General features: G+C 38.8%; 1 protein-coding gene across 3 annotated transcripts in view; it reads right to left on the reverse strand.

Annotated features, from left to right (window-relative positions):
- Positions 1–391: 391 nt before the first annotated feature.
- PANK1 (pantothenate kinase 1) overlaps positions 392–23034 on the reverse strand; it is a 35150-nt gene continuing 12507 nt past the window's right edge. For 2 of the 3 annotated variants that reach the window (XM_026710618.2, XM_026710619.2), the window contains exons 2-7: positions 19153–19505; positions 12923–13176; positions 9951–10127; positions 8162–8285; positions 3194–3319; positions 392–1903 (exon numbers count right to left, since the gene is read on the reverse strand). In XM_026710618.2, coding sequence (XP_026566403.1) covers positions 1844–1903; positions 3194–3319; positions 8162–8285; positions 9951–10127; positions 12923–13176; positions 19153–19505 — 1094 coding nt within the window. In that variant the 3' untranslated portion in view covers positions 392–1843. Of the gene's footprint in view, positions 1904–3193; positions 3320–8161; positions 8345–9950; positions 10128–12922; positions 13177–19152; positions 19506–23034 lie in introns of all 3 variants that reach the window. The other variant, XR_015743435.1, reaches the window with a different exon arrangement.

Here is a 23034-nt window from a genome sequence, read left to right on the forward strand (position 1 = left end):
TCTCCATTGACTTTGCTTATCATAAAAGGTAATCACGTGACCCCAGGCCACTGCAACCAAATACATGCTAGTTATCAAGTGTCTGAATTATGATCACATACTGCAGTGGTTATTAAGTGTAAAAAATGATCATAAATCACTGTTTTCAGTGCCATTGTAACTTCAAACAGTCACTAAATGAATAGTTGTCAAGTTGAGGACTATCTACAATTAAGTCTATGCATTTTGCTTAATTTGAAGCCTGGTTATTTGAGTGAAAACTCTGTATTGCTTTGATTACTTTGTTTGTTTTCTTGTTTACATCACTAGAATTCTCAGGAATTTCTCCAACACCAAGGTTCTAAAGTGTAATTATTCTTTCTACTTAAGGCCATAAATACACTACAAATCATCACAGTAATAATGTACTTTTATTCCAGCCAGATAAGCCAATGTATGTTAATGTATTGAAAGTTTCAAGGTAAAGAAATCAAATATCTATTTTAAACAATCCAATTTACTAGAGGATACTTACTCAATAAAACTATATTTTCCCTTAATGGCCCCTGTAGAATTTGAAAGCAGAATAAAAAATAGAGATTAATACAGTAAATAACACTGTGTTTATAATTTTAATACAACCAATCATTGGCTAATTTCAATGTGGCTTTTTAACAATGGACAAAAAAAAATGACATGTCTGACATTTTAAATATATTAAAAATATAGCATAACAAGTCTTCCAATGTGTGTATTTACCATAAAAATTACTGTCCTTCAGAGTTGACTTTTCACAAGTGAAGATGAAGTAAGCCTATTTCTGGACTGTTACAGTATACCATAGTAATTTATTTTTTCTTTCTTTTTCTTTTGCAATAAAAAAAATTACAAAGACAGTAATTTGAATATGCAATCCAGAGGCATTTTATCCACTGCAGAAAGATCATTCAATGACACAACATGTTTAATACCTCATCCAGAAGCATCCATTACAAGTTGCAATGACATCAAAAGGAAGACAGATGGGTCTTGAAGTCACTGTACCAATGAAGGGCTTATGCAACGACATCATGATGCATTTGCATAAGTTGCATAATTTGTGTGACATCACACATGTGTCATTTACTGCCCTTCCAATCATCTCTGGCCTTTCTTTTATTCAATAATCACATGTGTTTGGCTAAGAGAACCAGAAATAAGGATTTTCAAACTACAGTGAATAAGTACTGAATATATGAGTTTTCATAAGGTGTAAATTGAGGTATTATCTTTCTTTTCAGTAGATTTGATGACACATCTAAAAGTACTATTTACTACTGCTGACATGAACAGCTAAACAAAGGCAGTACTTTATGAAGGAAATGAGCATAGTTTAACAGAATGAAGGCAGCAATATTCATTATTTTAGTGTTCACACTATATGCCAGCTTTGCAGTTTCATTTGAAACCAACAGCGATCATGAAACGTCATGAAAGATTTAAAAAAAATCTCCTAGAGTGATTACTAAACGAATCATTATCACACTAGATCAGTAAACCCCAGAAGAAAATAACAATAATATACCAGTATCTTATAATTTAGGTCCTTTTTCTACAAGATGCCTATTTTTTAGACACAATCCATAAAAATTGGCCACACTGCACATTTATCTTAAAAATGTTGTACCCCCATAAAAATGCCTGGTACAAAGTCTGAAGTTAACGTCCATCCCTAAATTTAAAAGATCAGCTAAAATAAGTTTAAATTATTACAGTATTTATAAATCCAGCAGGTAGAACAGCCATCATGGCTTCTTTCCCATCTTCCTAGCAGCTGTCATCCTTCAAGCAGCTTTGACGGCTCCTTTAGCTTCTAGAAGGTTCCTCATTTATCATCAGTCATTTTGAGCAGTTCTAGAAGCGCCCCCACAGCACCAAAATAACCCTTCAAAATGATTGAAAAGGAGGAGTTAGCAAAAACAAATCCAAACTAAATTATTGCAATATTTAACACTGGGAGTATTTTTTTAAGGCTGTAGGAGAAAATGCACAAAATCACAGAGAAAAGGATTAACATTAGCTAATTTATATGCATCCACCTATTTAGTAAATATTAGATGTGACAAAAAGATATAAAGAACCAAAAAGGGGTTATTCTTTTTTTAAAAAACCTCTTATTTTTAACCAAAATCTTCGTTGATTCATTAAAAAACTTAAGTACTCATATTTTTAGAAAATTTGCCACCGATGACCATTACACACTCAACCTGAAACAGCATCACAAGCTTGTTCCAAAGTTTAACATGTAGCAAAAGATAATCTTCACCAGAATAAGTCAAGCAGGAAAAAAATGTGTGTGATAAAGCTAAAATTCCCCATATACCCCAAGGCTGTGCAAAATCATTCAGAAGGTCATTCTGTAGGTCTGCTGAGGAGCTCAGTATTAAAACAGTGCATCCCCTCAAGGGCTTAGCAAGGCCGTTCCACACTGACCTTTCACAAAAGACAATGTCATCTGCCAAGGCAATGTCATCTGTGCATGATTCTGCACAGTTCTAGCACAAACAAGCCGCTGCTATCTATATGGTACAGGATATATCAATAATTACTCTGGTATTGCCTTCCAATAGAATTCAGTTACTGAAATGTATTGTCCACCCATCTTACTCTGGGCAGCTTATAATTGTAAACAAAGGAAAGGTAGAAAATTAGCAATGTAATCCTACCTATCCACTCAGAAGTCCCACCGATAAATTTCACCGAGTGAAAAGGGACTTGTTTTAAAACAAGCAACCTCCTTACTGCTTTCTGATAGGAGTTTGCTTCTATAATCTCTGCTGGATCAAATACTCTTTCATCAGCAGAAGGACCCAATGAGATGAAGCCTGATGTTCTTTCTTGTCTAATATTCCCTCACAACTACTAAAACAGATACCTTATGCAGATATTGCCTTATACAACAGACATTCATAATTTAAAGCAGGGGTGGGTAATGATGGCCTTTTTATGACTTGTGGTCTTGGACTCCCAGAATTCAATTCTGGGAATTGAAGTCCACAAGTCATAAAAGGGCCATCATTTCCCTTGATTTAGATTGAAAATTATCAATAATGATAGCTATGACAGGAATTTATTGATGTTATAATCCACCTAGTGAGATGGGAGGCAAACAAACTTCATAAATAAATACATTACCATATTAATAATATAATGCTTTTTTTTAAATGGTTTTTACCTCATGTTCCAAAAAAAGAGCTTTGAGTTGTCCCTTTGACCAATAGTCCATGGCATAGGCTAGCACCTTCATAGCAACTGTGTTGATTCTCAGGAAGTTGCCTACAAACACCACTCGATCAATATTCTGTAAAATTTAAACAAAATAAGTGAATTATGTGCAGTTAAAAGGAACTTATTTTCAACCTTATACACTGGAAAACATTCAGCAGTGTTTAAAGTTGCAATATTCCTCTCAGGTGGACAACCCAAAATGGATGAACTTGGTCATGTAACACAACTGATCCTAAATAACATTTTTCTGCAAACCAAGCAACAGGAAAAAGAAATGTATAGTTACAATATTTTGTTTTTTAAAGTTTATTGAAGACTCATTCTATTCACTGATACGTTATTTGTTTACCATCATATCTTACATATTTATTTTGTTAAAAAAACAGCCATCTCTATAGATTATGAGAATGATCTCTAGCATATTAATGAACTATGAAGAATAATTATTCAGGACTAACAGCACTTCTTTCTATATAACCATGCATAGGGCTGACTATTTTTTTATTGATGAATGTTCTACTATAGGTTCTTTGGAACGGATTCTTCTAGCCATGCATATCCTGGAAGCACTTAATTTTCATTCCTAAATATAGTGTGTTATCTAAATAATATGTACTTTAGAGCACTCTAGAGAAATGTTTATTTCTCTAGAACAAACAAAAAATAAAACAACTAATTTTTTTTAGCCAGGTCTGTGCTAATGTAGTAGAATCTGCAGCTGAAATGAGAGTCTGGGTAGACTGGTCTCCATGAAGGGGGGAGTCAGTAAAGGAAACTTGACTCCTTCTCCTCCAAATCCCTTGTAATCTGGTTGTTTGCAGGAGAGTGCATTTAGTCTGGTGAGATTCTTTTAAATAGACAAGTAGCAATAAATACCTTTATCTGATCAGTTTGCTGTGTCTTTCTGTTTCTTGCACCTGACAGCTCAAGCACTGAAGTAATGCATTTCCCCAAGTATTAAAGAAATGTTATAAATATAGTGTGAAAGTCCAAGTTTTACCAAACCACAGAGTCTTCATGCAATTCACTGAAACTGCCTAGAGATAATTTTGTGCTGATCATGGAGGATTAAAGTTAATTTTGTTGCTGGCAGTGATGTTAATCGCTGAAATGATCAGAAAATGTCAAACAGTAAAGAAGAAACCTCCAGGTATTTACTAGAATTACAATATACTACCACCACCACACCACCACCACCACCACCAACAACAACAACACACACACACACACACACACACAAAAGCCTATGATAGCCTTCCTCTGTCTATGTGCCTTTCAGGTGTCAAGACTTCCAATTCTCCATATTCTTTGCAATTGGCTATTAGAATTGAGGAGTTCTGAAGGAGGCACAGGTTAGAGTAGACTGTCTAGAAATTAGTTCCATCACTGCCTTGGCAAGGGTATGAATTTGTACTGCAAAAACCAAAGGGAAAAACAGGACAGCAAAGTCCACATTCTGGAGAAGGAAGACTGCTGTTTTGAAAGAGGAATCAAAGAGGCCATCTATATTAAGATTGAACACTCTTTTCTCAATAGAGGGCTAGGGATACGACACCACCTGTTTACATCTGAGTCCTTTCAACAGTTCCAAGAAGGTTCCACATCCATTTGCTCTATTCAGGTGACCCTGAGGGCCCAGATAAACCTCCAAGTGGCCTCAACGGCTCTCAGAAAGAGCACTGACGACCACATGATTGTAAGGAATATAAATCCTTCCATCCTGCAATCATTTAGTCAGAACTGAAGAAGCTTCTTGGATGAGAAGCAAAATGTCTTCAAGGAAAAACAAATCCCAGTTGCCTTTTGAAAAAGCACCTCTGGGATCATCACTATTTACTCTAGTGTATTTTACACGTAGAAAATATCTTTATTCTCTTCTGCCTCTATAATAGAGTCGTTCTGAAATTCACTGACATTTGAAAGAATAATTCACTACCAACTGCAGTGAAATCCTTATTTTGATAATACTTTTTCACCTTTAAAGAAGGAAAAATTAATTATCACTCAAGCTTGTAGCAAAAGAAGCATCAGCTTCTTTTAGTAATTACTGCAAGTTATTTTTGCTCTGAAATGTTGGAGATGCTAACATGACAAAGCTTAGTGTTAATCATGCATATTTTAAGCTTGTCTTTCTTGTCAAATGTGACCTCTGTCATCATCTTCTTTTAATGACCCCACAATCCCTTGCAGGGTGGAATCTGGGCAACTGAATGAATTGTAGTGTTTACTGGCCAGATGCCCTTCCTGTCACCAACGTGGAGTTTTGTTCACCAGATATATTCTCATCGTGCCCAGAGACAGAAATATCTGTCTCTACCTAGGATTGAACTCATAGCCTCCTGATTGTGAGGTGAGAGCTCCATCTCTAGGGCCATCGCACCACTAGGTGCATCCTCTGTGATCCAGTTTAATTTAGCCCTGGTTTAAAATTTTAATTACTATAATAACAGGAAAAAATACTGTTTCAGATTTCTTTATAAGAATGTTATTACTAGTATTCCTGAACATTTTAATATTATACATTAAGAAATTAGTTACCAATTTTGGTCTAATGAGTCTAACCAGGTATTACTAGGTGGATTCATTATTTGGAAGCATTAGAGAAACAACTGCAACATGCAAGATAGTGCCTTTGAATTCAGACCACAGTTAAAGTTTCTTGAACTGAAATAACTATGGAATTAAGATGCTGCACAGACAGAGTCTCACAATTTTCACAATTATGGACTCCAAGTATGTATTGTAAGGCATGAGCTTAATTTAGATTTCTCCCAATATTTTTGGAAAATCACTGCTCAGACCACGTGCTCATTTGCACTCTCCTCCGTTATTCTGTACAGTCTCACTTTAACTACCAAATCAAATCAATCACAGATCACCATAAGAACAAGCTACTGTCTACCACAACTGCAAAATCAGCCAAATTCCATCTCTCCTACAAAACCAGGAACTATTCTTTGAAAAGGCTCCCAAATTTGCTAACCTGAGCATTATATTAAACTGGCTAATGGATTATTATGCAAGCAGCTGCAAATTGTTAGACCGGAACTCAAAAGACTGTATTGAATGAGCAAAAATTTCATGAATTCCAGATTTTTGCAAACATTTGCTGGGATTCACAGATCACCGGAACGCATATCTAAAATTGCAGTCCATTTCTGCTGCCAGAACAGAAATTAGATAGTAATAGAAATACAGAATTTGTCTGAAACATAAAGAATCCCATTCCCATATGTTCTCGCAAGCCTTCATTAACAATACTCCTCTTTCAAAGCTAAACAGGTTATATTACGAGTTCTCCCTAGGTCTCTTTATATTTATAAAGCTGTGTTGCTATTGCAGTTAACTCTCTATGCTTTGATAGCCCTGTACAATGCTGCTTGAACTCCATGCCACAAGGCAACACTGTAAAGAAGCTGAAAGCAAAGAGGATGTTCAGGACCACTTATTATTGCAGAGGCTTCCACTGATATTCCTATGTAAAATATTCAGGAATATTAAAAGCTTATGGTCACCAATACACAGAAGCAACTGAAACAGGTCCTCGGTTTGATACGCTAACATCTTACGCCTGCATTTCACCTAACCTATTCAACCACTGAACTGTTTGACAATATGCCAGTGTCTTCCTTCCTCTTGTCATGTATTCTCTTACTATCTTTGAACTGAAAAGTGGTATAAGAGAGGCAATATATTGAACCTGTATGCTGCCAGGTTTTACCAGTGGGCAGTAAGATAAGTTGCTATTGTACACAGCGTCATATTTAAGGCTTAACAGTCACTGTCTGGGATAGGTTATGCCAGTGTCAATTTGCTTGAGGAGTTATTGGTCTTTATATTGGTCAATTTGCTTGAGGAGTTATTGGTCTTTATAGCTGAAGTCCCCACATCCAGATTCAACATTCTAGCAATGATACCACACAGTTTATAACAGGTGCTAGCAATATCTTTGAGGAAAAAAAAACAGGGTCCAATTTCTCCTCTCCTGCTGATATCATCAGACTCCAGGGGACAAAAGCTATCGAGGCACCAGCAGCAGGGGGGGAAAAACCTGCTTTGAGCTTGTCCTCAATGAAGAAGATCTGAGGACTTGGGAGGATGGAAAGCAGCCTCAGATGATGAAGGTTCCCAATCATTGACATACCTTTAAAATACTCTAATATAGTCATGATCAAATCAGGTTATAACACTTGTATAAACAGGTATTTTTATCGCTTTACCTTTAAAAAATTGTGTAGTTTTTCTCTGCTATGGCTAAAATACAAATGAAAAGGTATTTAGCTATTGCTAATTGTTATGGCACTGCCACTAAAACAAAGTTTCCAAAATTGGAAAGAATTCAGATCACTGGACCAAACAACGTATGGAAATCATACTGAATATGCTGTTTCAATAATGACCCAACACTACCATTAAGTTAATGGGGTCCATATGCTTTCGGTGTAAATATTGGAGGGTTCAAATTAAACAGAACCTCTGAAAAGTAAATCTTGAGCAAACACAGAATCCCACTTATAGGCTCAAAGAATTAGTCTCAGGAACAGTGATCATTCTACTTAAGTGAAGTTCTTAACAACTTAGCAAAGGCACACTATAAAAAAAAAATCATTTTAGTGGTTTTTTTTAAAAAGAAAAAACAGTAGAATCAGTTCATATCGTGGAATACTTTAAAGTAGGGGTATCCAATCTTGGCGACTTTAAGGCTTGTGGACTTCAATTCTCAGATTTCCTCAGGCAGACATGCTGGCTGAGGCATTCTGGGAATTAAAGTCTACAAGTGTTAAACTTGCCAAGCTTGGAAACCTCTGCTTTAAAGGAGTGTTCAATGTTTTCATTGGTCAGAGAAGGTATTATAAACCAAAACTCCCAATCTTCTTAGTAACCCAAAACTAGCTTGCTATTAAAATGATCTCACCTCATTCAAGGCGCACATCCGAGCAATGGAGCCAATGTTATTGGTGATGGTGACTAACGTTGCTCTTGCCAGATCCTCTTTGCTGATTGTCTCTCGCTTTTCTTTGCTCATCATGTTGCCGAAACTGTGTGATAATACTAGAGGATGTGATCTTTCTTATATTTTTCAGAAAGGCCAAGGTTTCTAAAAATATGTTTTAAAGAATTTGTCTGGGATATACAGAGCCATTCATTCAGGAAGCAAAACACACGCTCACATACAAATAGAGAGAACTGATCAATTCCAGCTACAGGTAATCCTCACCCTCATTAAATATAACTTGATATCAAGCATATAAAAGTTACCACAGAAGAATCAATATTTATTTTATAAAGCTGAATCCTGGCCCACTAACCTTCTAGTGTTCTCAGAGAGGAACTTTTTAAAAGGATATTGTAAAACAATTGAGAATACAGAAAAGTCAAAAGGATCTAGGATTTAAAGAGCATAAAATAAGGAATGCTTATAACATGGGGGGAGGGTGTTCAGTTTAAGAAAAAAGGTTATTCAACAGAGGACCAAGACAGAAAGAAAGTAGTATGGGAAATATTCCCAGAATACAGAGCTTGGGACTATCCAGGTCGTGATTTTTTTTAAAGTATTACTTTACACGGTGCATTGTCAATTTTTGAAATGTACTATTTTGCAAGATACAATGTTGGCCATTAATCTGACTGGTTTCTAAAGGGAAATTGGATCAACTCCTATAGAATATACAGTATATAGTCCTTGGTCATAATTATCTTGTTTTTATTCTTCTAAAACTAACAGGGCCATTGTACTAGATGAGTCTTGGATCTGATCCAGCATATTTCTTACATTCTTATGAACAAATTTTGGTGAAGCCTGTTTATTCCAGTCCTCTCAAAGTATAGCTCAGCAAATTAAGCTATGCTGAGTTTACAGATTGGGTTCCTAAATCACATAACAGTAATCAGGAATAAGCTATAGGGGGCCTGATAAATAAATAAATTTGGAAAGTGAATGTGCCAGATCTACAGTAAATCATTCTTGAAGTTTGGCAATTAATTTGAGTAATTGCATTGATAAATTGAATTGTGCATAATACAATTTACTGTTTTCAGGATGCTGGTTGGTTTTCTGATTTCATTTTACAATCTGAAAATTCATTTTATTTCATTTTTTTATTTATCAATCCCGATGACAGAAGTTAATTAGCTATAGACCATCAACAGCAAGCTTGTTCAACTAGCAGCCCATGGGCCGGATACGACCCATGAAGGCCACGCCCACCCTCGCTCCACAAAGGCATAAAACGTCACGATACGGCGTGATCCGGTCTGTGAAGCAATTGAGTTTGACACCCCTGATCTAGAGCCTTAAAATGCTTGCTTGTAACTTATAGGGCATGCTGCAAAATCTAGCATTTTACTGGAGGTTTAGAATGCACAACTGAAGCATTGAAAAATTATCCCCCCAATCCCCAAAATCCCATCTTCCCTCTCTGCGTAGCTTTGCCCATTTTGTGTCATCATCTTGTTATTCACCACAACCTTCAGTGTCAAACCACTCACTGCTGTAACTAAGAAGTGTAGCCATCAGGCTGCAAAACACTTCCTATCCTTGTTAACAGGACAATAATAGCTGACTGTCATTGACTAACATGGAATGGATGGGGATGGTAGTTAGATTAGCATGAAGCAATATGAACCAATATGAACCAATATGAAGCAATAATACAGGTATAAATAAAGTCACAGAATTTGCATTGCAATTTGTCCATGCGTACCTTGATGCAACAGCAGATCCTTGAAGACCAAACCGTTCATAGTCTCCTCCATAAATATCCTTCACCAGCTTATCAACATTGGTGCTGTCTCCTTTAGCTGCCATTTCTAGAGCTTCCTCAAAGGTCTCACAGCCAGTCAGCAAACAACACAGACCCAGGAATGTACCACCACCAAGACTAGAAAGCAAAAAAATATCATTTCATATGTTTGACAAGAGTTGGGGTTTCTTTGTTCCAACAATCCTGAATAGAATTTTAATTCTCTCTCTTTAGGGGCTGCAGTGAAATATACCTAGATATACAATATTTCTATGATTGTGACATTGGTTGCTTTATGAAAGAATCCAGTGCCTCCTACATTCAGCTAGGCACCGAGGCTGCTTGCAGAGTTAAGAAAACAGTAGGCAGTAAGACTGATGATTGTAAAAACTTCATTTGTGTAGTGTTTCTCACCTCAGTGAAAGCTGGCGATGTGAAACATACAAAATGCACAACCTTATAGCCAACTGTTCTCTTAAGTGACATCAATTCTGCCTATTTAGACTCTCATGTTTCAGTCAGCAATATTAAAGAGTAAGATATCCACTAAGTTCCTGATGAAAATTATTCATTTTGAAATAATTATTTATCTCTAAGCAAGCATCATATATTTTCTTTACTCTGAAGCTTTATTTAGTTTGAAAAAAACTTTTGCCTCTATCTATACTAAAATTAGATAGCATATTTACTGTACTAAATCAGCACCTACTAAAATGTAGTGCAGGAAGGATTTTCAATGACAGAATGGAATGAGACGTGCTTTTATTATCTAAGCAGCTTGGCTGAATGATTCCTAGCAGGGAAATGGGTCTGGGAGCCCTATTCCTTAAGTCTAAAGAGCTGAAAACAGCCTATTGTAAGCATACAATTAAACCCAGAGCAGTAAAATCGGATCTCTAAATATTTTAGACCAACTCCTGTCAGTTTGATCAGCATTTCCTATGGGAAGGATTGTGTATCATAATCTGAAATATCTGGAAGACACCAGACTAGATTAGCATTATATGAGAAAAACCAAAGCAAGTTTTGGACTCTGGCCGTTTCTTTTGCAGAGCCATTAAAAGGTAGAAAACACCCACTTTCTGTTTCAAAACTAATCAAAATTGGTTTCTAAATTTTTCTTCTTCCATCCCCCATGCCTCAGCTTCAAGTTCAGTTCACACAAGAAGCTCTCATCACTTTCTAATTCATAGTGGGACATTTTCAATCTCTTCCTGGAGGTCAATATACAATCCTCATTTAGTGATCACAATTAGGACCAGCAACCCATTGTACAGCAAAGCGGTCACTAAATGGAACATTACAATTTTACTTCAGCTTTCCTTTACTTTACAGACCTGAGAAAGTCCTAAATGTGAGAATTGGTTGCAAAGTTACTGTTCAGCACTGATGTACAGTGGTTACCTTGGTATTCAACTGCTTTGAAACTCATTGAATTTGGTACTCCACACATTTTGACAGGAAAATTTCATCCGGTGTTCATTGTTTGTGTGGTACTCAACGCACAAGCTAGAACTTGTCAGTGTTGGCTGCCTTGTGACTCACTACATTATTCTTTATGGGAAAAAATGTTTAGTACTTTTTTTGTTTTTGGTTCCTGGAATGATGAGTACCAAACATGGTGCCTCCCAGAACCAATTAACAATGAGTACTGAGGCACCACTCTATGGCTTACCGCTACTAATTCCTGCAGTGTTAAAGCCATGATTTAGAATAAAGATAGACACTCAGGTTCTGCACGCAGTCCCCAATACTTTTTTTTTTGTTTCATTTGGCAGCCTCTAATTGTGCTGCCTATCTTAGAAGAAAAAAGAAAAACTAATAGAAACTGAGGTGCTAAGGGTAGAGTTTTGGAGAAAAGAAAAGAATAGTGCAGTCCATCCAATTTGTGTGATACTGGCTAATAACAGCTAACAGCAAACTGATTTTGGGACTGCAGACATAACTAAAATCACCCATCTGTATTTAGAATTACATATGAAAAAAGACTTTCTTTTTTACAATTTTTCCAACGAAGAATTACAATAAACAGGTAAAGGAGTACACAGCAATGGTGGGATTCAATATTTTTTACTACCGATTCTGTGGGAGTGGCTTGGTGCGCGTGGCAGGGGAAGGATACTGTAAAATCTTGTCTCCAGTCAGAGGTGGTATTTGCCAGTTTTCCGAACTCAAAATTTTCCGCTACCAGTTCTCCAGAACTGGTCAGAACCTGCTGAATACCACCTCTGGTATACAGCATCGTTAAAAGTTGGGAAGTTGGACAATTGTGTCTGATGGAATCTCTTCTTTTGGATTAGTCTGAACACTGATACTATATATAATTTTACAGGTCTTGAATAAAGATAATTTAAAATAAAATTATTTGACTCCTAGCCATTAGATTCTGTTCCCTATCAAACTCATTCTCTAATTTAAAAAAGCGTATTTTCACTCATTTTACAAAGCACTTACTTGGAATACACAAACAAGGGATGATAACAAATTTGAGATTTGGGGAGAATATATTTTTCAGGGACTGAATATGAAAGTATAACAAGCTGTTGATTTCAGAGATTTTTGGAATTTTTTTGTGTGGGGGGAGAGGTTGTATTTCTCTAAAGACTTTGCTTAATTGTATCAGCTAACAGTTCTGGGGTCTTAACCCAAATAGTTGGTTATTCCATATATCCTACAAAAGTACCTTTTCTTTAATATCCATTATTGTTTTTTTCTTTTTGCATTTTATTATAAGATTCCCAGAATCACAGTGTTAGTGAAATGGGTTGCACAGAAATTCAATAAATAAATAAAAAATAATAATATTTATATTGTTGCTCATCGTGCCAAAGCCATACCCAAAATACAAATATTGTATCCCAATTCCCAGCTCAAGAATGAGCTGAGAATCTTTACATCAGGAAAAAGTTATTTTAGGAAAGTAGTATATTCACCTGGTCCCTGTAACTCTTTTATAGTTGTCTTTGGAATACACTGCTAAGATGCTGACTCCAGAGCCAATGTTCACTAGCAACATAGGAAAGGGGTTATCAAGGCGGTAAGGCTTTTTCTGACAACGCTCAGGGGCTGAGGGGTTTTCAAAATAATAGCATTCCGGCTGGCCATTGAAGCCGACAGAATCCACATACAGAAGACCTTGGATCAGGCAGTCCAACTCATCTAGCTTATGAAGCTGGAGGTCAGCAATCTGGAAGAGAAGTTAATAAATGAACATTCGTCGACACAGCAGAAAAATCTGCAGAAAGTTGAAAACATAATAGGGTTGAAGACTTTGTACTATTTGAATTACCCAATAGATCAAAACCCTGAGTACTAAATAACTATTTACACAGGAAGTGTCAAGTCAAGTATGCTGTCTGCCTGACAACAAGTTTGTGTTTACCTGGTCAGGATGTGTTTTGTTTCTGAGAATTGGGGAAAAAGGTTGCTATGATTTTGTGACGAGGTCACAGTAGAACCAAAAATCGAAGGTGTTTTGAAAGAAGGATCGAACAGGTAGTCCTCGACTTGAGCCCAGAATTTATGATGCTAATTGAGAAATTTGTGAAGTTTTGTCCCATTTTATGCTTTGCCACATTTGTTAAGTGAATTGCTGCAGTTGTTAAATTAGTAACATGGTTGTTAAGTGAATCTGGGTTCCCCATTGGTTTTGCTTTCAGGAGATGGCAAAAATTGGTCACATGATCCTGAGGCACTACAATAAATGTGAATCTGTTGTCAAGCATCCAAATGTAAATCACATGACCATGGGGCTGCTGCCACGGTCATAAGTGTGAAAAATGGTCATAAGTCACTGTTTTCAGTGCCGTCGTAACTTCAGACACTAAATGAACTGTTGTAAATCAAGGACTACCTTTAGTCCCCTTGTTCCAGTTTTAACTCTGGTTAGTCCATTCAAACAAAAACCTGCACAACAATGTTTTGCAAGAAGTATGATGAGATTTTTTTTTAAAGGTGTGTACTATAGAAAAATCCTCAAATGATTTCTAGTTCTTAGAAACACACAGTTGCATCATGCAGTTGTTGTTAACATCAGCAGTCTGTTAAATGTGGAAACCTAACCAAATTTTGTAATTCGTCATTGCTTAACAATTTACTTACAGCCAACAACATTTCAGGAAGCTCTGTTATAATCTTCCAGGGTAATTTCATCAAATGAAACCAGGATTTTTTTTAAAAAAAAATGATTTTTTTTAAGGGCTGTAAAATTGAAAAGATATCTAATTCTTTTATGTGTTAAATTCAATGTCTGGGCAATGGGTTATGCTGGCTGGGGAATTCTGGGAGTTGAAGTCCTCCAGTCTTAAAGTTGCCAAGATTGGAGGCCCCTGGGTTATATAGTCAAGTTTTTAACCATTTACCTAATGACCTGTGTTAGAAACTATGGCATTCCTAATACAACTTATGCTGAGTAGCCATCAGACTTACCAGTCTTGATTGGAATATTATGATTAGATGAAGCTTATATCTCAAAAATTATTTAAACTAATAAACAAAACAGCAAGAGGCACAACTGGCTTGTTTTCAGATTCCTGTGCTTTTTTCTTACCTCTTACATCTTATACAGGTAGTCCTCGGCTTACAATAGTTCATTTAGTGACCATTCCAAGTTACAACAGCGCTGAAAACAGCAGCCGTTTTTCACAGCTACGACCTTTCCAACATCCCCATCATCATGTGATCAAAATTCAGTTGCTTAGCAACTAGTTCATATTTATGACGGTTGCAGTGTCCCAGGGGTCACGTGATCCCCTTTTGCGACTTTCTGACAAGCAAAAGTCAATGCGGAATCCAGGCTCACTTACTAACTTATGTACTGCAATGATTCACTTAACAACTGAGGCAAGAAAGGTAGTAAAAGGGGAGCAAGATTCATTTTAACAAATGTCTGACTCAACCACAGAAATTTTGGGCTCGACTGAGGCCGTAAGTCGAGGACCATCCGTATAGCCTCCAGGCAAACCGTAATACGAACGATGCATAATTGAATCAGCAAAAAACATTCCAAAACTCTGTATGTGGCTTCAGTTACACCTCTCTTATTACCATCCCTGCTGTTGAGGCCTCTATCCGTCACCAGTAATGAATTATGTACAATTTGAAACCCATGGCTTGCGCTTTCGTAGACGATGAATAAAGGCTAAAGAAAAGTGTTGATAGATGGAAGTGATTCCATTTCAAACTAAGCTGCCTGTGAAGGCCTGAAGCAGGAAACGCAACGGGGGGGGGGGAGGAAAGGAAGTGTGTGTGCTTGTTACCCCAATGTTATCCCCATGTTACACCTGATCCCAAAAGAGATATACACACCTTGCCTTACTTCCTTTACACCTCACCTCACGCTCAGGGGTGGGATGCTACCGGTTCTGCCTGGCTCTATAGAACCGGTAGCTCTGAAGAGCAGCAGACACCGAATTGGTTCTGTGTTTGCTGCTGTTTGGCCCACCCACCTGCCTGGGCTCTTACCTGTCCTTTATTTTCTGCTTTTTTCAATCTCAGCTGCTTTGCATGGTACAGCTGAAGTTGAAAAAGCAGGAAAAAAAGTGGCTTTTCACACGCTGCGCACCCACGCGCAGCACTATTCAGCTGTCTGGGCAGCACAGCTTAAGGTGTTTTACACGCACGCACAGCGCGTGTCAGGCGTGTGTGCAAGTGAAGCCTGAACGCATACGCAAAATGTAGTCACCGAACCAGTAGTAACACTGGTTGAATCCCACCCCTGCTTATGCTTCAAGCCAAACAGCCAGTATGAGAAACACACTGAATACTCTTAACTTTGTCGCTTGTATCCTTAGATTTATATTGACTGTTTCCTAGTATGATTTGATTGCTTATTGTACCCTATGACTATCATTAAGTGTCGTACCTTACAATACTTGACTCTTGACGAATGTATCTTTTCTTTTATGTATACAGAGAGCATTTGCACCAAGACAAATTCTTTGTGTATCCAATCACACTTGGCCAATAAAGAATTCTATTCTATTCTATTGTGTAATTCTATTCTATTCTATTGTGTAATTCTATTATATTGTGTAATTCTATTCTATTCTATCGTGTTATTCTATTCTATTCTATTGTGTAATTTTATTCTATTGTGTAATTCTCACTGTGACTTTTCATTTCCTGTTTCCAGGAATCTTACTGACAATAATGAAAAGGCAGAATGAGAAAAGGAAGTTACCAGTCAGAGGTGAGGAATGTTAAGATGCAGGAGCCCATCAGCACTGTTTGGAGAACCAGAGATTTCTCACGGAAGACTTCAAAACAAAATGCAGGCAGTCCTCGACTTACAACAGTTCATTTAGTGACCATTCAAAGTTATGTCACTGAAAAGAGTGTCTTATGACCATTTTTCACACTTACGATCATTGCATGGTCACATGCAGTGGTGGTATGTACCGGTTCGACACGGTTCTACCGAGCCGGTAGTGGTGATGAGCAACCAAGACTGAACCACTTCTCTCTGCTGTTGGGCCCACCCACCGGCCCAGGCTCCCATACTCACTCACCTTTATTTTCTGCTTTTGAAGCGCAGCTGCTTTGCGCACCACAGAAGAGTGCCGCGCAAAGCTGCGGAAGCGACCGGGAGAGTGCAGGCTTGCAGGAGGGGAGTTGGAACACCTCTGCACCTGTGCAAACGCCTCTGCGCCTCTGTGTTTGACACACCTGTGCACGCAAAGTGTGCGCACATGCGCAAAGCACGCCCACCAAGCCGGTGGTAAAAGTTTTTGAATCCCACCACTGGTCGCATGGTCAAAATTCAGATGCTTGGTGACTGACTTGTATTTATGACGGTTGCAGGGTCCCAAGGTCGTGTGATTTATCTTTTGCGATCTTCTGACAAATAAGTCAATGGGGAAACCAGGTTCACTTCACAACCGTGTTACTGATCCACTTAACCACTGTGGCGAGAAAAGTCGTAAAATGGGGCAAAGCTCAGTGAACAAAGAGTCTCCCTTTAACAACAGGAACGTTGGGCTCCATTGTGGTTGCAAGCTGAGGACTACCAGCATAAGAAATACCCAAATACAGGTAGTCCTCGACTTATGACCACCATTGAGCCCAACATTTCTGCCGTTAAGTGAAACATTTGTTAAAGGAGTTTTGCCCCCATTTTATGACCCTTCTTGCCACACACCCTTCATGAGTGAATCACTGCAGTTGATAAGTCACTAACCCGGTGGTTAAGTGATTCTGTTTTCCTCATTTGCATGTCAGAAGGCTGCAAAAGGGGATTCACACGACCGTGGGAACACTGCATCTGTCATCAATGTGAACCAGCTGCCAAGAATCTGAATTTTGATCACATGGTCATGGGAGAAATGCTAGAAAGGTCGTAACTGTGAAAAGCAGGGGTGGGATTCAACTGGTGTTATGTTTCGTATTGGTGACTACGTTTTGTGTGCGCACATGTGTAAAAAAAAACCTTAGGATGTGCCGCTCAGACAGCTGAAAAGCGTTTGAAAAGCCACTTTTTCCCTGCTTTTTCAAGCTCAGCTGTGCCGCACAAAAGAAAGCTTTAGAACCGGACAGAACCGGTAGCATCCCACCCCTGGTCACAAGTCACATTTTTTCAGCCCCGTTGTAACTTTGGACAGTCACGAAATAAACTGTTGTAACTGTTGTAAGTCGAGGGCTACCTATACAGTAGCCTTTCCTACAAGCAATATTTACTGTTGCAACCACAAAGAGAATTCTGTTTTTTTTTCTTAGGCGAAAGTGGCAAAAGCTATCATCCTTTCTAAACTGGATGGGTAGTCCTCAACTTATAACACTCCATTCACTGACCGTTCAAAGTTACAACAAGCACTGGAAAAAGTGACTTATGACCGTTTTTCACAGTTACAAACTTTGTCGCCTCCCCCATGGTCATCTGATCAAAATACAGATGCTTGGCAACGGGTACATACTTATGACCGTTGCTGTGTCCAAGGTCATGTGATCACATCTGCAACCTTTTGACAAGCGATGTCAATGGGGAAGCCAGGTTCACTGAACGACTGGATTACTAACTTATCACTTAATAACCGTGGCAAGGAATGGGGCAAAATTCACTTCACAAATATCTCATTTTACAACAGAAATTTTGGGCTCCCTTGTGGAAGTACGTCCAGGGTCACCTATATAGACATGACAAATCATTTAACACAGGTTAATAAGGCTTGGTTTCTGGGGGGAAAAGCATAGCCTCTTAACCAAAAGTAAAAGAAATAATAATTTTTAAAAACCCTCCACTCTTAAAATGTAGCTCAGGTTTGTAAGCTCACCCAAGTGACTTCTGAATCATCGAGCAGGAAGCAGCTTACCATTCATATGACAGGTTTCCCAATTTTGTTTTAAGGGATGCAAAACTAAGAGGTTTAGGAGGCTATAAAGCAGCACTATTGCAATACTGATAGTTGTAGAGTTTAGTGGGACAAAGTTTACCACAATTCCTATGCAATTTTTTTTTTTAAAAGTCTCAGTATAGCACAAACGCTGACATGACAAAATAGCACCCTCAGCCATCTAAGATGTGTGAAGTCTGGACCAAATATACCTACTTACAGTATCAATGACATTAGAGAATGCAGTAAAATGTTCCTCTTAATAAATACATTTAAGCTGAAAAGTGGGTTTGATGCAGGGGTGGGCTTCAAACATTTTAGCAAAGGGTTCTCTGCCTGGTTGCTGGGTGGCCATGGCCATGGTGGGTTGGCCTAGTTGGCCTCCTGCATCACGGCGGGGGAAGGGGAGGGCGTTTTTGCACTCCTCAGGCTCCAGAGGCTTTCCTCAAGTTATGGGAGGGCAAAAACAGCCTCCCCGGGCTCCGGAGGGTCTCTGGAAGCCGGAAATGGGCCCATGTCCAGCCTTCCCAAACTTCCAGGAGGCCCATTTTTCACCGTCCCTGAGCTTCTGCATGTGCCCTGTATCCAAAATGGGCCACGTGGAGACTCCTAGGAGGGGTGGGATGGGGTAGGTAGGTCCAGCCAGGGGTGGGATTTGAGTGGGAACTGCGCAGAATCTTAGCTGAGGCTCTCCCGAACCCCTGCGAACCCCCAGCAGCCGACCCCTGCTTTGATGGGATTAAAACATAAAGACGACTTCCCTGAATTTGAACTGGCAGTCTTACCACAGGGAGTAGGAATGCTCCTGAACGAAGGCAGAACGTAAATTCACCTACCATTCGGAAATCTTCCTCAAACTTGTAGGCTCCCCCTCCAGTGGCGCAAAGCGTGGTATGCAAGCTTGAAAAGTTTTTTTCGCTGCCCATCTGTATGAATCTGTGCATAGCACAGCTTGGGAAACGGATGAAATGGAGATTCCCTTTACGTCCGCACATAGTCAAGTTTTTCAGTTCCAGGTGGACATCTCGGATCCCTGTTTTACCGTAGGCGGTGTTGGAAGTCAGATACTTCCTGATGCTTTTGAGGTTTTCCACTTCTTCCTGCTCTTCCTCAGCGGTAATGTCTTTTGGCTCAAAGTATACCAGTTTAACAAGGGTCCCACCAATGTCCATGCCAAACCATGGGAATGCTAGAGGAAGGAAGAAAATAAAGGTTACTGCAGGAATGCTTTAAACCAGGGGTCGCCAACCTTTTGGACCTCAGGGATCACCAAACTCCTAATTTTAAATCCCAGGGACCACTAACCAGTTCTGTGGGTGTGGCCTAATTTGTGGGTGTGGCTTGGTGGTCAAGTGACTGGCTGGGCATGGCTTGTATGTAAATATTATACATATTTATATAAATATTGATTTTTTTATAAAGAAAAGGAGCGACTTTTACCCAAAATCAGGCAAAGCAGTCAATCAGATTGAGCTGCTCACAGAATCACAGATTCATTCAGAGATCTATCTATCTGCCATCAGCTACTCAGTCTGTCACATAAAATTTGCTTGCCGTGAGTCTGCACTGAATAATAGAACCTTTGGTCCTAAGGGAGGTTTGGCTGTACTTAAAAGCAGAGCTGAAGGTCTAAAGACTAGCTAGAAAGCAAGAAATCCAACCATTTCCTGCTTCCTAGCTAATCTAAATTTCCCAGCACAGCAGAACAGCTGATGGTCGGAAAAAGGAAAAATAGCAATTTAACAGGCAAGTTTGCCGGGTAAGGGCGAGGAGAGTTCCTGTGGGCCATGTGGGTGGTGCAGCCTTGTGTTTCTGCACAGCCAGGATTTATTGCTTTGGGGGGGGGGGAATGCTCTGGGGGTGAGATTTCTCTGAGGCCCACCAAAATTTCCTTGCGGCCCACCGGTTGGTGACTGCTGCTTTAAACAATACTTTTAAATGTTAAATGAAATAGTTAGAAGGCTTTTATTGTACTGCCAAGTTATTCCAAGATATAGTTACTAAGACCAGCGGCTCCCAAGCTTTTGGGCACCAGGGACCGATTCCTTGGAGAGAGGTTTTTCTATGCATCGGGGGGTCATGTGCTGCCTAGATCCTGTGGCTGGGACTTTGCTTGTTTGCGCAGATGGGTTTCTGGCATGCTACGGACCAGTGCCGGTCCATGGACCAGGGTTTGGGGACCCCAAGCCTAGACCAAACTTCCCCAACCAAGTATTCTCTAGATCAGGGGTTCCCAACCCCCAGGCCACAGCCCGTTCAGAACTGGGCCACAGGGGCATGTGCGTGCAACCATCCCCTCTTCCCTCCCACTACTGGTGGCACTGCCTCTGGTCCACTGAGTCAGAAAAGTTGGAAAGCCTCAGTGGCGCAGGGGTTAGAGTGTTGTACTGCAGGCTACTTCTGCTGAGTATCAGCTGCCTGCAATTTGGCAATTCAAATCCCACCAGGCTCAAGTCTAAGTGCTATTGCTATTGCTGGAAAGTATGGTATTTCAAATGCACATCTGGAAAGCTTATTCCATCTTTTAACAGCAACAACAGTGTTATCAGCCAAGTCAAAAGATTAATTGTGTATATTGAATCAGCCTATGACATGCATACTTAATGAGTCAGAGACTCATTTAATTGTTTATAAAGTAATTCAGAGCATATGCTCAGTCAGAAATAATTCTCTTGACCTCAAAGTACTCTATTTATCTCCTTCAGATGCCTGCCTGAACATTTTTTTTTCTTTTTGTATTACTGGGACAACTTGCTTTTTGCCACCATATTTTCAGCAACAATATCAGCAAAGTTCAGAATTCCCTTTTCTAAACTTTGATTAAAAGGCTCCTTCCCAGAGACTCCTTGAAAAAGGAATCTCTCCTTTTCTTTCATTATATTAAAATATAACGCAAAGCACCATGACCACGAACCACCCAAATACAAATAAATATTGGATTTACTGTTTGAAAAAACATGTGTCTGTGAGCATTATGACATTTATGATAACTACTTTTTGGTAATAAGATAATTGTTTGAATTTTGAAATTAATAATAACAACCTCCTAATAGAATTTGACCATAGAGAGGATTCTTGCTTGATGCAGATCTAGATCTAGACATCTAGATATGTCTATTTTGGAATGTAGCCCATGCATTATTCAATGTTTAATGATGCCAAGGCTCACGGGAGTACCATATCTATTCAACTAAGTCTACTTTTGTTTAAGGGATCAATTCAAATATGAAATAACATATTTATCACAAAGCTTATTTCTAATTTTCTACGAATATTGATACAGCAGCAATATATCAATTATTCTGTTTGTTACTGAGGCAAGCATGATTAAAAAGGAAAAAGGAAGGAAAGGAACAAGACAGCCACACTTCTGTGATCTCTTTCCTAATCTCTGTCCATTAGGAAACAACAGTCCCAAAATAGTCCCTGTTCTTCTATTTTTGGCACCCCTAATACAACTGTTGCAGGGGGATGCCGTGAATATGTGTGCGGCAACGGCTCCATTCATTCACATGGAAATATCAGCCTCTTATCAAACTATTTTTGCATTGTATTGTACATTCCACTTATGTAGTAACTGTATATAATTAGTGCCAAAGTATAGTAGCTTAAAGTCAGTGCTATATCTAGGAGGCCAATCCATGATCACACATCCCATAGGATATATAAAACGACAACTGCAATTTGCATTAACCAGGAGGCATAGCCGATGGAATACAAGGCAGCTTATTTTATGTATTCCTATGATTGCCCAATTGAAAAAGTCCTGAATTCCACTAATCTCTGTGCCACATGTAGCACTGCTTTGCCAGAATGGCACACAGCAGCCACACTAGCATACAATTGTTACATAAATGGGGAAAATGCAAGGTTTCCATGCTCCCAATACCAACTGAAATAGGAGAACGGTTATAAGGTAGAATTTAAATCAGAATTGAATAAAAAAAATATCAGCAAGGTATCCTAGGGCAACAAATTAGCCTTAATCTTCTCTAATGGGCAAAAGTCCAAAGTTTGTGAATATTGAAAAAATAAAAACATTTTCCAACTTTTTTTTATGAGCTTTTTGTTTTGTTATTGTTCATTGTCCAAAGTCACTTCTGGTGAGATGGGCAGACATATAAATTTAATTAAATAAAATAAGAACTTGAACCTTTGGTCTTAAGTTCTCAGTTAGGGAGACTATATGCGGTATGATCACCCAAGAATCTCCTGAATTTGTTCAGACCCTAAGTGTTTTTTATCAGGGCAACCCAATCTACCCAATTATGGGACAGAGCATAGTGCTTCTGTTTTCACCTTTCACCCCAATCCACAAGCCTTCGCAGGCAGTCGGTTTCGCGACAAACTACTTTTCTGTTAAATTTATATTTACCGACAAAGAAATAACGGGCTTCAAATTCCAGAAAATTTGAAACAGATCTATACGAGTGTCCCTTTATTTCTTTGTCGGTAAATATAAATGTAACACAAAAATTCAATCATTGTTGTATCTGACTCTTTGTGATCCCATGGACCATAACACACTAGTCCCCCACACGCCCAACCCCCACTATCTCCCTGAATCTACCCAAACTCATATCCACTATGTTGATGACATCTCATTCTCTTTTGTCCCCTTCTCCTTTAGCCTTCAACCTTTCTCAGCATCAGGATCTTTTCTAACAAGTCGTCTCTTCTCATTTGGTGGCCAAAGTATTTGTGCTTCAGCTTCAGTA

Source organism: Pseudonaja textilis, chromosome 4, assembly GCF_049901715.1.
Source record: "Pseudonaja textilis isolate UNSWEBS1 chromosome 4, rPseTex1.2, whole genome shotgun sequence".
Classification (NCBI taxonomy): Eukaryota; Metazoa; Chordata; class Lepidosauria; order Squamata; family Elapidae; genus Pseudonaja; species Pseudonaja textilis.